We start from the raw sequence: 14552 nt of genomic DNA on the forward strand, positions 1-14552 counted from the left end.
TTTAATGACGACCAGAGGTTGAATTTGTAAACTGTCGGGCTGTATAAATGATGAAGAACTTAAGGCCATGATGATCGGGCTGGCTATGCCATTTGAATCCGAGAGGATTCAAGTATGATATGCATATATAGATATTCTATGAACAGTATGGGTTCGACCCTTTTGTACATGAATTCTCTGATAGAAGTCAATATTCGGTTGATGCGTCGTATAACACAAAATTGTTCATGACTTTAGTATGAGAAATTAAAGAGCTAAGTATTAAGCATAGCCTGAATAAAAGTTCTTCAACAATGATTATGAGATAGTGGAGTTTATGTGATAATTAAACCACTCTTCTGGTAAGATTTTCGGGGACGAAAATCCCTAAAAGGGGGAGAGTTGTAACATCCCGAATTAGGGCCTAGTCAAAATTTCAGGACCACAAATTCAACACAGTAAAATTTATTTTTATGATATTTTTATGGTCTACAATTTCACGGAATGATTTTGTGGAAATTTCATTTGAAAATTTTGATGTTTGGGCACTCAATTTGGTCAAAAGGACTAAATAGTAAAAAGTGCAAAAGTTGAGTTCTACATGTTAAAGGTGTCTAATTGTTATGAAATTTTAAATTGGAGGCCCTTAAATGGTAATTAGACCATTGGATAATTTTTTGGACAAAAATGGACATGAAATGGGTGAAATAGAATATTTTTAAGTTAGGGGCATTTTGGTAATCTAGTAATTAAAATGAATGAAAAACAAAATTAAAAGCCAATTTTTGTCCATCTTCTACCCATGGCCGAAACTTGCATGGAGAAGAAATAGCTAGGGTTTTTCAAGCTTCCAAGCTCGATTGTAAGTCCATTCTAGCCTTGTTTTTAATGATTTTTATGTTTTTGAAATACTCGTAACAAGATTTACTCATTTCTACCCATATTTTGAGTTAGAGTTTGTGTTTAAAAATATACCCATGGATAACATGCATGTGTTTTGATGTCTAATGGTAGCAAATGAATGCTCAGTGTGTAATAAACGACTTTTACTAAGTGATTTTAGGTGAAATTGTCAAAAAGGACCGTTTTGCAAAAGTTACAAAATTTGTCATAAAAGTATGATTTAGTGGAAATTAGGGGCTGGTATTGTTATGAAAATGATTTGGCTAGGCTTAAGATGTAAGGAAATTGGATAAAAAACATTTTACGAGCCTTAGGGAAAAAGTACAAATATGTGAAAGTTTAGGGGTCAAAATGTAAATTTGTAAAAATATGATTTTTGCACCCAAATGAATAATGTGACTAATTATTAAGCTAAATGTGATATTATAGATCAAGGAAAATGAGATTAGGGCATAGATTAAGAATGAATGAGATTATGGACTAAATTGGAATAAATAGTCGTGCTCGCATTCGAGGTAAGTTTGTATGTAAATAATATATCGATTCATTTTATATTATTATAATTCGTTATTATATGAGATGTGGCTGCCTATAGAATGATCATTTGATGTAAATTAGTAATCGAAATAGACTATGAATGAGTTTGTTAAATGTTGAAAAATGAGGAATTTCCCGGTTGAACCTTCGGAATAGAAATGATACGAATGATCCATTGTGAGAACACATGTGTAGTACTATGTGCAGGCTACTATGTGTTTAAGATGGTTTTAGGTCATGTGTGTAGTACTAAGTGCAGGCTACTACATGTACCGTGTAGTATAGTTAGGTCGCATGTGTAGTACTTAGTGCAGGTTACTATGTGTGTACTAAGTGCAAGACAACTTCAATCACGTGTGTAGTACTAAGTGCTACTAGCCACTACGTGTATCGTACTATGGTTAGGTCACGATGGTTTGGTCATGTGTAGTACTAAGTGCAGGCTACTACGTGTACCAGGTTGTTGGTCGCATGTATAGTACTAAGTGCAAGCTATTATGTTACCAGATAGCTTCAGTTACAAGGGTGGTAATATGTGCAGGCAACCTTGTATTTGTTATTATTCCGATGAGTTCAATGGGGAATCAACTAAGTGAAAATATATGTGAACATGACCATGTGATGAATAAGTGCAGGTATATGTTTGTGGAAATTTATGAGCAATGTGCTCGATAGTTGAGCGAACTTTCGGTAAGATGGAATGGAGTAAGCAAAATTATGTAAGAGTGAAATTTGTAATAAAACAGTTTTGGACACTGAGCCTTATGTTTCGGCTCCAAGCCTTTGTGGTCACGACTCTATTATCGATGGTTGCAATGAAGGGTTGAAGAACTAATATGTATGAGAAAATAAAAAAACTAATAGTTCTTCAACGAAATTTTCGAGATTTTATTTTTTCTAGATTTTTATACAAAATTTTCCACTTTTAAAATAATTTTGACTTTTTTATTTATTTTTTTTATATAGAATCAAGTTCAAATTGATAGAAAATATAGAGGTTGAGGAACGATACAATTTGAGATAAGGTTGAAGATATACCTTCTTAACCGAAAAAGATGAGAGGATGTTGCTGATTCAATGTCGATTTCAAGCCACAATGAAAACGCTACGGTCTCTCCGTAGCCCACCCGATATTAAAACGAATGGAAAAACTCCCTTGGAACTATTCCAAAGAAAAATCTCCTAAAATGGCTACTAGACCCTTTTTGTCAATTTTTCTTTAAAAAAAACACTTACCCTAATTTGGGATTTTAGTATGCATATATTGATAACAAAATCAAATCTTATACAAAACATATGAAAAACATTAAACACGTTATATTCTTTCCAAAAAGAATCATAACTACCATGTTTCAATGTTTGACTGAAATCATAACAATAATTTATTATAATAATTTCGGTAAACCATATTCTTTTAAAATTTTATATGAACCAAATTTATATATTAATTTTAACTATGTTCTCTATTTGGGTACAACTAGCTTGTGCATTTAATTAGTTTAATATTTAACTATCAAATTAAATTAATTCAATAATTATGTTAATTCATGTGACAACTAAACACAATACCAAATGTGTTTCGATTTTGTTTGTCTTAACCATAGGGTGTGACCCTGTAAGTTATTGTAATGTTAGTAGTAATACTAGAACATTTATAATAATATTAGCAATGAGTGGCATCTAGCAATGCATCATTGCTACCTAAGTTACAAGATGTCATAATTCGACATGACGTTTCTGTGATAATTTTTTCATGTATTATATCCTTTTATATTTAATATCTAGATTGAACACAAGTCATGGAATAGTCACACTTATATAGTCCAATTTCATATTTCTTAATTTTCTGAGTAGACTACAATAAACAAATAAGTGTGATATCTCATATCAACTTATTCAAGCATGGCCATGAATTTCTAGTCTCTCTCCATCAAGAGACTTAAGATGTTGCTCCCATTATGTAGGAGGGATAAATCCTATCTTGATCAACCATATCCCACTACATAGATTGTGGTATATCCAACATCAATCTTTATAGTATAACCTATTACGGTAGGCATTTGACTATATCAAAATATACGAATCACAATGTTGGACAATGATGATATCAAGTCTGAGCATCATATACATAGTTATCACTATGAGTAATATTGTGACTATTACATAATAATACAAGAAACATACTCATAGCGGGTCAATCCAATTTGTTGTTCTCTAACACATACTCATGTATTGACTTTGACATGCCTATGTCAATGACGACTTTTTGTCATCAATCAACGACACATTAGTCTCAATGCATTATTGTTGTCCATGCCCACAATAATACTTGACTAAGGACCTTTTAAGAATAATAATATTTTCTTATGACTTTATTACAATTTAGTTTCTTTATATACACAGAAAAAGAAACTGAAATAATAATAACAATGCCTTATATTAATAAATAAGGTTAAACAAGTATGAAATTACAATCATCTTATGATTGGTCTTTGGGCATACTATAACAATAGTTTACCAATAAAAAAACTAGTTTATTTTAATTAGAGATAATCTAATTTTTGGTCCCTGAACTTGACAACTAGTCCATTTTGGTACTTATTCCTTCTTTGGTTCACTTTGGTAGTTGAACTTGACAACTAGATCCATTTTTTATCCTTGAGCTTAGATTCTATCAAGATTGAATTATGTGACTAATGTTATTGGAACTAGACTAGATTGGTTGGTCGGGTCAGTTGGATTGAGAATCAATCGATATATTGGTTTAAACAAAGGGATTGAACCAATTAAATCGAAAATTGCTCGAAATTGATAAAAAAATGAAGACAAAAATTAATAGTTGAACCAATTTAATACATTTTTTATTTTAATTTTTTATGAATTTTTAATTATTTATTTAATTATTGTTGGTCTAGTAATTGAACTGATCAAACTGATTGAATCAGGAACCAGTGCTCTGATCGGTTCAACCACTGGTTTGATTAGTAAAATACTGTATGTGACACTCTAAGATTATATAATGTCATCACCTGCAAATTTATATAGTTTTTTAATTTTCAAGTGATAATATGAAACAATCTCAGAAAGTCACTGTAACCTCCCTAACCCAGCCTAAACGTTATGGCTAGATTGAGAAGGCTACATTAGCCACCGAAATAGCTAAGCTAACTTACATTACTTTTGAAGACATTAAATAAACTCATTTTAAAGAAAAATCATATTTGCACTTTGAGTTAGTTTAAAAGAGTTCATTTATTAGATAATTTATACTTAATACTCATTTTATTATTGATAGTGTTGTTTAAGAAAAAAAATCGTTTGCTTGTCACTCTTCTTTGTAAAAACTTGATGTTAAACTAATGTAGCAGAAAAACCAATTTTCAATTCATTTTGGAAACGTAGTTGCCTTATCGATTTTGTTTTCAAAAACGGTTCATTTACAATGCAATTGATATTAAGGAACAATGTCAAATTTTACTTAAGCTCGATATCATGCATTTTTCAGTTATTATCTTAAACCATGCATGCAAAAATCCTCAAAAGAGAAGTTACCAAGTCACATACCAAAAATAATTAAAAATTGCAAGCCAAAATCAATGAAGACTTAATAATACTTATTAAAAATAGTCTAAGGTCCAAGGTAATTCTCTTCGAATGCCGAGTCCGATCTTAATTTCGAGGTTTACCTGAAAAGTTAAACATTATTAGGGGTGAGCTTATGAAAGCTCAGTGTGAGTGGAACAATTATTTAAATAGATGTAAATATTGAATATAGTGAAACATATTAGCTTTAATAGTAGAACATAAAACCATCATTGGAATTTCATATCATTACATAGCCATTATCAAATTGATGTCAAACGGTGTATAAGAATGGATCATCATTCATTCAAGTAACAATCATTAATTTTGATACCATTCAATACAACACAATACAATACGTAGAATAAATAAATAACATTCAAATAAGTCGTGAGTATGATGCAATGCAAAAAGGTTCCTACCCATACCATCCGCTACACACCACGAGTTTCCCAGTACTTGTCTGCCAAACTCTAACAAATGTGAGCATAGCTCGATGTGGTAAAACCACTAACTAATTAATAATGAAGAAAGTCTGTCGGATATCAAATAGTGCGATACAATCGCCAATCCCCTCGGTACTCCAGGTGCAATGCACTGACTACATATAAATGTGAACTTAATATGCCGTCGGTACTCCACGGAACTCTTCCGTCAACCACAAGATATCCCATCCCAATGCAAATGCAATATGTCACACAAACTTGTACATAATCATATATCAATACTTTTCACATTTATTTGATAAATTCAACATGCCCTCAATAATCACATACTTTCAGTAAATGGAAACAATGTTCTAACTTTCAAATTACTATTAAGATGATATCATTCAACATTACACAATTTCACATACTTTTACGATTTTCCAATATGCGTGTATAGCAGCCTTTCCAATATAACATAGCAAACTATCCATGCAATTATATCATGCATAAACTCATTTCTCAGCATATCCTGCTATATATACAATCAATCTCATACCAAATAACACAATCACATATCACTATACCATTCACACAATTAAACAGTCAAACTAGCAACTTTGCTAACATATCAATCTTTTAGGGCTTGAAATGTACCTGGTTCGACCACTTACAAAAATAATTATTTAGCTATTAAGCCAATCCAACCAAAAATCCAAATCATCAAATATATCAAAAAATCTTATCATTTTTAATTAAGTTTTTGAGTTTAGGGCTCACACCTTATTTTTTGCTTTCTCACAGCACACTAGCGAATCTTCCAATTTTTTCTTAATAAACCTTAAAATGAACCTAAGTCAAAAATCAGTATAAATTCCATCAAATAATTTCTCAACCAGCCCTTAAACGCCCACATATGGGTTCTAACCAATCGTCAAAATTATTACTATTTTACGAATCCAAACTGGTTATATTTGTAACAACCTGTTTTTAGTCAAATATGAATAGTGGTTTCGGGACCAAAAATCTGAGGTTAAAATATTTATTTTATTATTATTTTAATATTTACAGCATGATAATGGGATTGTGTGAAAATTTCCTAAAGAAATTTTATCGTTTAAATGGTCAATTTGGTAAAAAGGACTAAATCGCGTATAGTGTAAAACTTGTGTTCTATTAGCTAAAAGTGTCTAATAGCTATAGAACCTTAAAGTTAAGGTCCTTAAATATAAATTATACCATTATTATGGTAGTGGATGATAATTGCATGGCATAAATGAAGTTTTGAATTAATTCAAAGGTTAATTTTGGTATTTGATTATTAAAGGTTATTTTAATTAAAAATAAAACATAAAATTGGTGGCATTCATCTTTGATAACCAAAATTTAGGGAGAAAGGAAGCCATTTATTTTCTCTTCATTCGGCTATGCCATAATTGTCAATTAAGGTATGGTTTTTGATCTGTTTCTAATGATTTCTATGTTTTTAAGATCGTTGCTTTGTATTTTAGCTAGCCCGTACCTTAAATTTCGAAACTGTTAAAGATTTATCATGTTTCCATTGTTGAATGCTTGAGTAATTTGATGATTTATGATAGATTTGGAAGGTTTAATGTTAGATTAATAGCTTTTGTAAAGTGATTTTTGACAAAAATGTCAAAAAGGGATTAAATTGAGAAAATGTAAAATGTGGTGGTTAAAAGTGTGAATAAATTAAAAATATGGGCTTCTAGTAACATGTATTAAATTGGGATAAGCATGGGTTTGTATTAAATTGCATGAATTTGCAATTTTATATGATAAGGACTAAATCGTGAAAATATGAAACATTAAGGGCAAATGTGTAAAATAGCCCTAATGTGTGTTTTGGATTGAATTGAATAAATAGAAGAATAAATAAGTTGATTTTGATTACTTATAGATCAATAAAAGAGGAATTTAGACTTAGATCGAGGAAAAAGCAAAGTAATTAAATAGCCGGTTCGTTTTGTCATATCTGTACAAGAGGGAAGTTCGTATAATTGAACTTAAATGTGTATCTATTTATTTGATGGACGAAATTGAGATTGTATTTATTCTAATAGATAAATGTGGAGATATTAAATTTAATGTACGGTTTAAGTAAACGAGTTGCTGAATAAGACCATAGTTGGGTTATGGAAAATCGGATAATAAGACCATAACCGGGTTATGACATGTGAATGTAAGACCACGACAGGGCCTTGGCAATGTATGTGTTAGACCATAATTGGACTATGGCATCGGAAAAATCAACGTACTCATATCATAAACATTTATAATCTCGAAGAGATTTGATAAGTGAATTGGTAAGAATAGATATGTATCAGTACAGGTATGTACAGAAAACTATTCGAATAACAAGCTAATGGAAGTTGAGAACTTTATGTTAACTTGTTGATTGATATCTTTAATGCAATTTATGTTATCCACTTAGAAATGTTAATGAATGATGAGATTATTTCATATTTACATACGAACTTACTAAGCTTTATAGCTTACTCTGCTTATTTTCTTCTATGTTTTATAGTATATTGAAGCTAGCTCAGAACTGGGGATCGTCAGAGACTTCATCGTACTATCTAACATCTATTTTGGTACTTTTGAAGTTATATATGTATGATATATGACATGTATAGGCTTGAGTCATTTTGGGTATGTTTGAAGAACATGTATTTAGGCCATTTGAGTTGGCTTGTGATGATGACTTCGTTAATGTATAAAGATGTGTAAATGTCTTTGTTTTGAGTTAGGTAATTGACCTATTTTGAGTAAATGAGGTTAAATCGAAAATGCATGTTTGGAATGGTTTAACTAAATGAATTATATATGTGAATTATGTATAGTAAAGCAAGTTGAGTTGATAGGTATTTGAATAGGTAAATGGCATTGAGTTGAGTATTGAATTGGTTGAAATGAATATAGTATGATTGTGTATTGGTTGATGAATTTTGGCTGCATATTTGTGTCTTAAAATGGTACCAATTGAGCTTGTATAGGTATGTGCAAAATGGGTGGCAAAATGGCTTGGTAAATAGCCTATGTTTATCCACACGGGTAGAAACACGGGCGTGTGTCTCAGCCGTGTGTGACACAATGTTATGTTACACGGCCGTGTGTCCCCTAGTGTTGAATTTGAAAATAAGTTCATATGCTCCACACGGCCTCACACATGGGCGTATGACTTGGCCATGTGGTATAAGTCAGTATACCCTACAGGTTTGGCACGGCCTAGCACACGGCTTGACACACGGACGTGTGCGGTAAATTTTAAGGCACACGGGCTAGCCACACGAGCATGTATGTTGGTCGTGTGACCCAAGTCAGAGAGTTACACGGGGTCGGACACGGGCTGGGACACAACCATGTGCTCCCATTTTGAATGTCCACACGGCCTGTGACACGGGTGTGTTTGGTGGCCCTGTGAGACAAACGGCTTGGCCACATGGGTGTGTGTTCCCTATTTTGAGAATATTTTCAAAGTTTCACTATAGTTTCATAAGTTATCGGTTTAGTCTCGAACCACTCTTAAAGCATGTTTAGGGCCTCGTAGGCTCAAATAAGAGATAAATTAATTAAATTTGAATGATGATTGTATGAAAAGATTGAAAGTTTGAGAAAAGTATGTTTATATGTACTGTAAGTCTGATAATGTTCCGTGATCCTATTCCGGTGTTGAATACGGGTGAGGGGTGTTACAAGATTTCTTACATTATTTTGTTGTAAATCGTGCACGCGAACGTCTTTCGGCTTTATGGTTGATTTGGGGTGTTCCGCTTAGCGCCTAACACAATTATATACTGAAAAATAAGTAACTAATATTGAATAAAATCCCTCATTTAATCAATCCATAACCTTTTCCCAACAACTTTGTTGAAACAACAAACTAGTTTATAATTAATCGCACTTACACTTCCCAAATTGTGAGATCCCGAATAACTAATTGATCAAGAACGCCTTTCCCTAATTAACATGTAATTAAAGGCTGATTAGGAGGGTTTAAGAACTCAAATTAATTTTGGGAAAAGATGGGCAAGAACCAAGAAACAAAACAACCCCCGTTCTTGCATATTAGCGTACACACTACCACTCGCTGTGGCCAAATTTGGGACTAATTAAAAAATTATTTAAAGATCCATTAAAAGTATGGAAAAATACCTTTAAAATATTTAAAATTTCCCTCAAGATTTGGAAATTTTGATTTTTAATTGACAAATTTAATCAACAAATTAAAGAAAGAAGAGATCTTACACAAGCTAGTTGAGAGAAATGACAATGGTACTTTCTTGGCAATGTTCAGGATCGAACTTGGAGTTCAAGATTTTAGATTTGGGGCTAATTTTAATGAGGAAAAATACTAGCAAGATAGTGGAGAAAATGTTAACAAATCTTGAAACAAAAAAAAAGAAAAGAAAAAGAAAGAGATGGTAAAACTAGGTGTAGGCGACGACAACATGGAAGAAGAAAGAAAAAAAATGAAGATCAAGGAGGAGAGGAGAGGGGAGGAACGGCTAGGGTGAGTAAAAATAGAATAAATGATAATTATTTTGTGTAAAATTAACATTTATACCTAGGGTTACAAAGGTATGGATGTCCCCACACATTAAAAATAAGGGATTTTGTAAAAAAAATAGTTATTTTGCATGGGAAAGGATTCAAACTTGGGACTTCAATATAATTTTCATACTTTTGCATTTATCAATTAACATACTAGAGTTTGAGGCAAAATTAGCAAAATAATAAAAATGGTGAGAGAAAAATGATTTGAACTTGGGTTTCAAAGAACATTTCACTAACACTTATCCAACAAAGCAATACCTCATTTATTCCTAAAACGCATAGATAATCTAAAAAATTAGGGCATGACCACTCTCTTGATTCCCAAACTCGATTCAACTAACCCCCGATTTTTGGGATGTTATAGTCACGCTATCAAACTTTTATATTTTCCAAGCTTACCAAATTTAAGTATCAAAATGAATAAAAAGGTACAAGCACCATAATAAACCTAATTGAGAAGTTGAATGAAAAAAAGTTATATTATTCCATTTAATTATTCTCTAAAAGCTTCTGAATCTAATTTTATCTAAGAATAATTGGGCCGTGTGATTTTGGATTGAATAAAGTTCTTCTCTTGTTTTTTTAGCCCAAAATAGGAAAGCCGTTTTAAACCCTAGTTAGGGAACTAACTATATACTTTTAGATTTCTCAGAAGAAACCCACAGCAGCCGAACTCCGAATCCAGAAACACCAACTGAAACATAACAACAAAAATGGCGGCCGGCAAGAAGACGGTGAATACCCATTTGTTTCTCCTCTTTTATTTCTTGATCTTTTTTCAAAATGTATAGAAAGAAAAAAAAAAGAATTTTAAATAATTTTTTTTTTTGTTTTCTTTTGGATTGAGCAGAAGAAGACTCATGAAAGCATCAACAACAGGTTGGCTCTCGTTATGAAGAGTGGAAAATACACTCTTGGTTATAAAACAGTGCTTAAGTCTCTAAGGTCCTCCAAAGGTTCTTCACTTTTCTCATTTTTGTGTTTGGGTCTACTTTGGTTTCTTCAATTTTTTTTATCGTTTGGGTTCGCTGTTTGATAAAAGGATGTAAATTTATTTGTTTAATGACGAAAATTTGGTGTTTGTTGATATTTGATAGGGAAACTGATTATTATTTCCAACAACTGTCCACCATTGAGGAAATCTGAGATTGAGTACTATGCCATGCTTTGTAAAGTTGGGGTGCATCATTATAATGGAAGTAAGTGTTTTCTTATTTTCCTGTTGCTTTGCAAAGGCCTTCCTGTCATTGCTCTAATGCTTGTAATTATGGATTTATGAAATGGTTGAAATTGATTTAGTTTAGCGTCATGCATTTCTGCTAAATTGCTTGCCTTAAATGTTGAACGAGTTATAGGTTAAGAGGCAAAGGACTTGCGTTCAAGTCTTCAGCTAACTCCCATCTCAGTTTTAATCCCTGGACTACGTTAAACCCGATGCCCTTCCCTTATAAAAAAGGGGTTACTTTAGTGGTTTTGAGTGATTGTTTCTTTTGTCCAACTTTGAGTGATTGATATCTTAGCTTACTAGTCACTGAATATACTCAAAAATTAAAAAGAAAAAATGGGTTTGTATGATACGCGGTGTTCATTATAGAGATAAGCAACAGGGTAGGGTGGGCCTGATTTTTGCCCGCCATAATCCCACCCTGAACCTTTTCCAGTCTGATTTGACCCGACCTGATTTACTCTTTAAGAAAAAAAATCCTCCCCGAACCTGATAGGAGAGCCAATCCCGACCCAACCATAATTTGATCTCATTTTAATATTTTCCATGTCTTTCTTGAACTATTTGCTTTGATAACGAAACAAAACCCTGATTTGAGCTAACCTCAAATGCTCTTGCAAACTGCAACAAAGACCCTGGCAACACTAGATCCGTGTAATAGAAGAGCTGTGCACTAAATTCTGGTCTTTCTGCAGTCGTTAACAGGTTTAAGTGGACGTTTAGATAGCTATGATAACAAATAAGCAAAATAAGAAAGGACTGTCTAACACCCAATTTCAAAAAAAAAAATGTGACTCTAATGGTTTGGGTCGCGGGATAGAACCTGTCAGATTTGGGTTTTTTTTTGCGATCCCTAGTTCATTGTATGTATTTGGTCATCTTATGGCCTGAATATGATCCCAATGTATTTTATCTTACAATTTCTGATTAAGGTTGTGTTTGGTAGTCTCAGTTGGATTGGCTAGCTTTCTCTTGAATGACCTAACTCTTGCAACGTTTCTCATTTGCTATCTGGAATTCTTCTAGGTTGTGTTTGGAAACTTGAATTTCAAAAGATGGATTTGGATGTCAAAAATAGTTCTATTACGTAAGAAAACACATTTAATGACTTGTTTATGTCCATTTTGGGTGAAACTACTGAGTTAGAATGGGTAATTTTTGACATTTTTTGACAAACATGGCTGATTGATCTAATGATTACTTTAGCTAGTTTTTGCCTGGTTAATAGTTGAATGTCTTGAAGCTAATCCCTCTTTAATTCTCCAGACAATAATGATCTGGGAACTGCTTGTGGGAAGTACTTCCGCGTATCCTGCTTGAGTATAGTTGATCCAGGTAAAACCGAATTTTAATTCCTTTGCATGACGGTCGTTACAATTTGATAATTGCAGATATCGAACTGCTCCTATTCTCTGATCCACAGGTGATTCCGACATCATCAAGTCTCTACCTGGTGACAGCTGAGTCGTTTGACAGCAGAACAATGTTCGTTTCTTATTATATTGTTCCTCGTAGCCTTCTTATCCTTAGTTAAAGAACAATTACTGTGGATGCTCTTAGCAAAATTTGTAGCTTTGAAATACAAAATTTTGTCTGGTTAATGAAGACACTGCTGGTGGGCTTTCGTTATAATGTTGAATCTTTCTCTATAAGAAATGGTGCTTTGTGATCCAGCATTTTATTTCAGCAATTTGATTTTGCATGTGTAGTGCCAAATGTCTGGAAGAAATACAAAATTAAATATGTTCTCTATCTGTATTCCTGTCCTGTTCGTACTTCCTAGTAAATAGGGTTAAATCATTTTGAGACCTGAACTTGACAATTTTTCTTACTTTAAAGTTTGAACCTTTTTTATGTCTTAGGTAGGTATTGAATTTAGCAATTGTTTCTACATTAAACTTGGCAATTGTTGTTTTTTCAAGTTAGGTTTTGAACTTAACAATTGTTCTTATATTAAGGCCTGAATTTTTTTTGAAGTTAATCTTTGAAAACTCTAAAATTTAGGTCTTATGTGGGTACAATTGTTAAGGTTAGGGATTAATTTGAAAATAAAAAAAATTAAGCCTAATGTGAGAATAAGTGTCTAGTTTAGGCTCTGATATGGAACAATGATTAAAGTATCAAGTTCATGATTGAGTTAAAGTCATAATGTAAAAAAGGTGTCAAAGTTTGGCTTAAATTTTACTTCTATCCAAAATTTACTTGTCAAAACAGTTCAAAATTAAGCTTTTATTTTTAGAGGCAAAAAGGGAAGCCTTTTTACTCCTGCATTTGCGGTTGTACATGTTGGTCTGGTTTAGATTAATCTGAATTGGATTGGGTTCAGATTAGAGTTCTATATTTTGGGAGGGTGTAACTTTAATTATTTTGTTCTCCTTGATTCATTAGACAAATTTTAAGATAAAATAATATTTGTATTTAGATTTAATTATAAAAATCAATGGCTAAAATGTTTTGAGTGTTGTAAATCCATCGATAAATGGATGTTCATCACTTCAAATTTATTCTATTGTAATTTTTAAAAAATAAATGTCCATAACTCTTAAATTCATTATCTTGTAATCCTTTAATGATTTATAGGGTACTTTAATGTTGGCCTTTAATGCTTTATAATTTATGGTGTTTAAAGCCTTATATATATAGGGCATGTACAAGCTTACTGTATCAAGTGAAAGTTGAAACATCCTTTCAATTTTCTATTCTTATCTCTTATTCATTTGATAATTCTCTTAGTTTATAATACCCTATTAGCATGATCTTGCTTAAAGTGAGAGTTATTTTTATTGATGATCAAAATTACCTTCCATGATTTTCAAGATATTAGACAACAAGATGTTAAGTTTTTACGGAAAGTTTCTTTTATTTAATTTTTCATATCTAATTAATGTTTTTAGCTAATTCATGATCAATTATAATTGTTTTGATTTACTTAATTTATTTTTATGTTCTTAAGAATGGTGAAAGATTTGATATCACTATCTATATGAAATTAGGAAATAAGATCCACTTTCAAACATTTCTATTGATAAATTTTAAATAGATTCAAAGTCTACTACTAAAGTTTAATTTGTTTATTTGATAAAATAATCAAGACTTAACGTTGAAAAAGAAAGGTACATCAACTTAATTAGATCTTTAACTTTACATTTTTTCAACGATAGCATCTTTAAATATTAAATCAACTTGATATATGGTTTAAATATTTAAGATGGTCTTATTTATAAGTTTTATTTCCATGGTTTACTTATAATTTTAAGCATCTTATTTGCTTATGAAAATGAATATTGATTAACTTATTATTGTTGTTGTAGTATGTTCTATAA

The 14552-nt window shown here is 31.8% G+C and overlaps 1 protein-coding gene across 2 annotated transcripts; it reads left to right on the forward strand.

The window, feature by feature from the left end:
* Window positions 1–10593: 10593 nt before the first annotated feature.
* LOC108468021 (60S ribosomal protein L30-like) lies at window positions 10594–12885 on the forward strand. 2 transcript variants are annotated; one of them, XM_017768872.2, is made up of 5 exons: window positions 10594–10738; window positions 10855–10960; window positions 11102–11203; window positions 12496–12564; window positions 12653–12885. In XM_017768872.2, the coding sequence occupies exons 1-5, from the start codon at window positions 10718–10720 to the stop codon at window positions 12691–12693; spliced, it is 339 nt and encodes a 112-aa protein (XP_017624361.1). In that variant the 5' UTR covers window positions 10594–10717; the 3' UTR covers window positions 12694–12885. The 2 variants fall into 2 exon arrangements, with proteins under 2 accessions (XP_017624361.1, XP_052876777.1); XM_053020817.1 differs by lacking the exon at window positions 12496–12564 and having other exon boundaries at window positions 12621–12885.
* Window positions 12886–14552: the final 1667 nt, after the last annotated feature.

This window comes from Gossypium arboreum, chromosome 11 (assembly GCF_025698485.1).
Source record: "Gossypium arboreum isolate Shixiya-1 chromosome 11, ASM2569848v2, whole genome shotgun sequence".
Lineage (NCBI taxonomy): Eukaryota > Viridiplantae > Streptophyta > Magnoliopsida > Malvales > Malvaceae > Gossypium > Gossypium arboreum.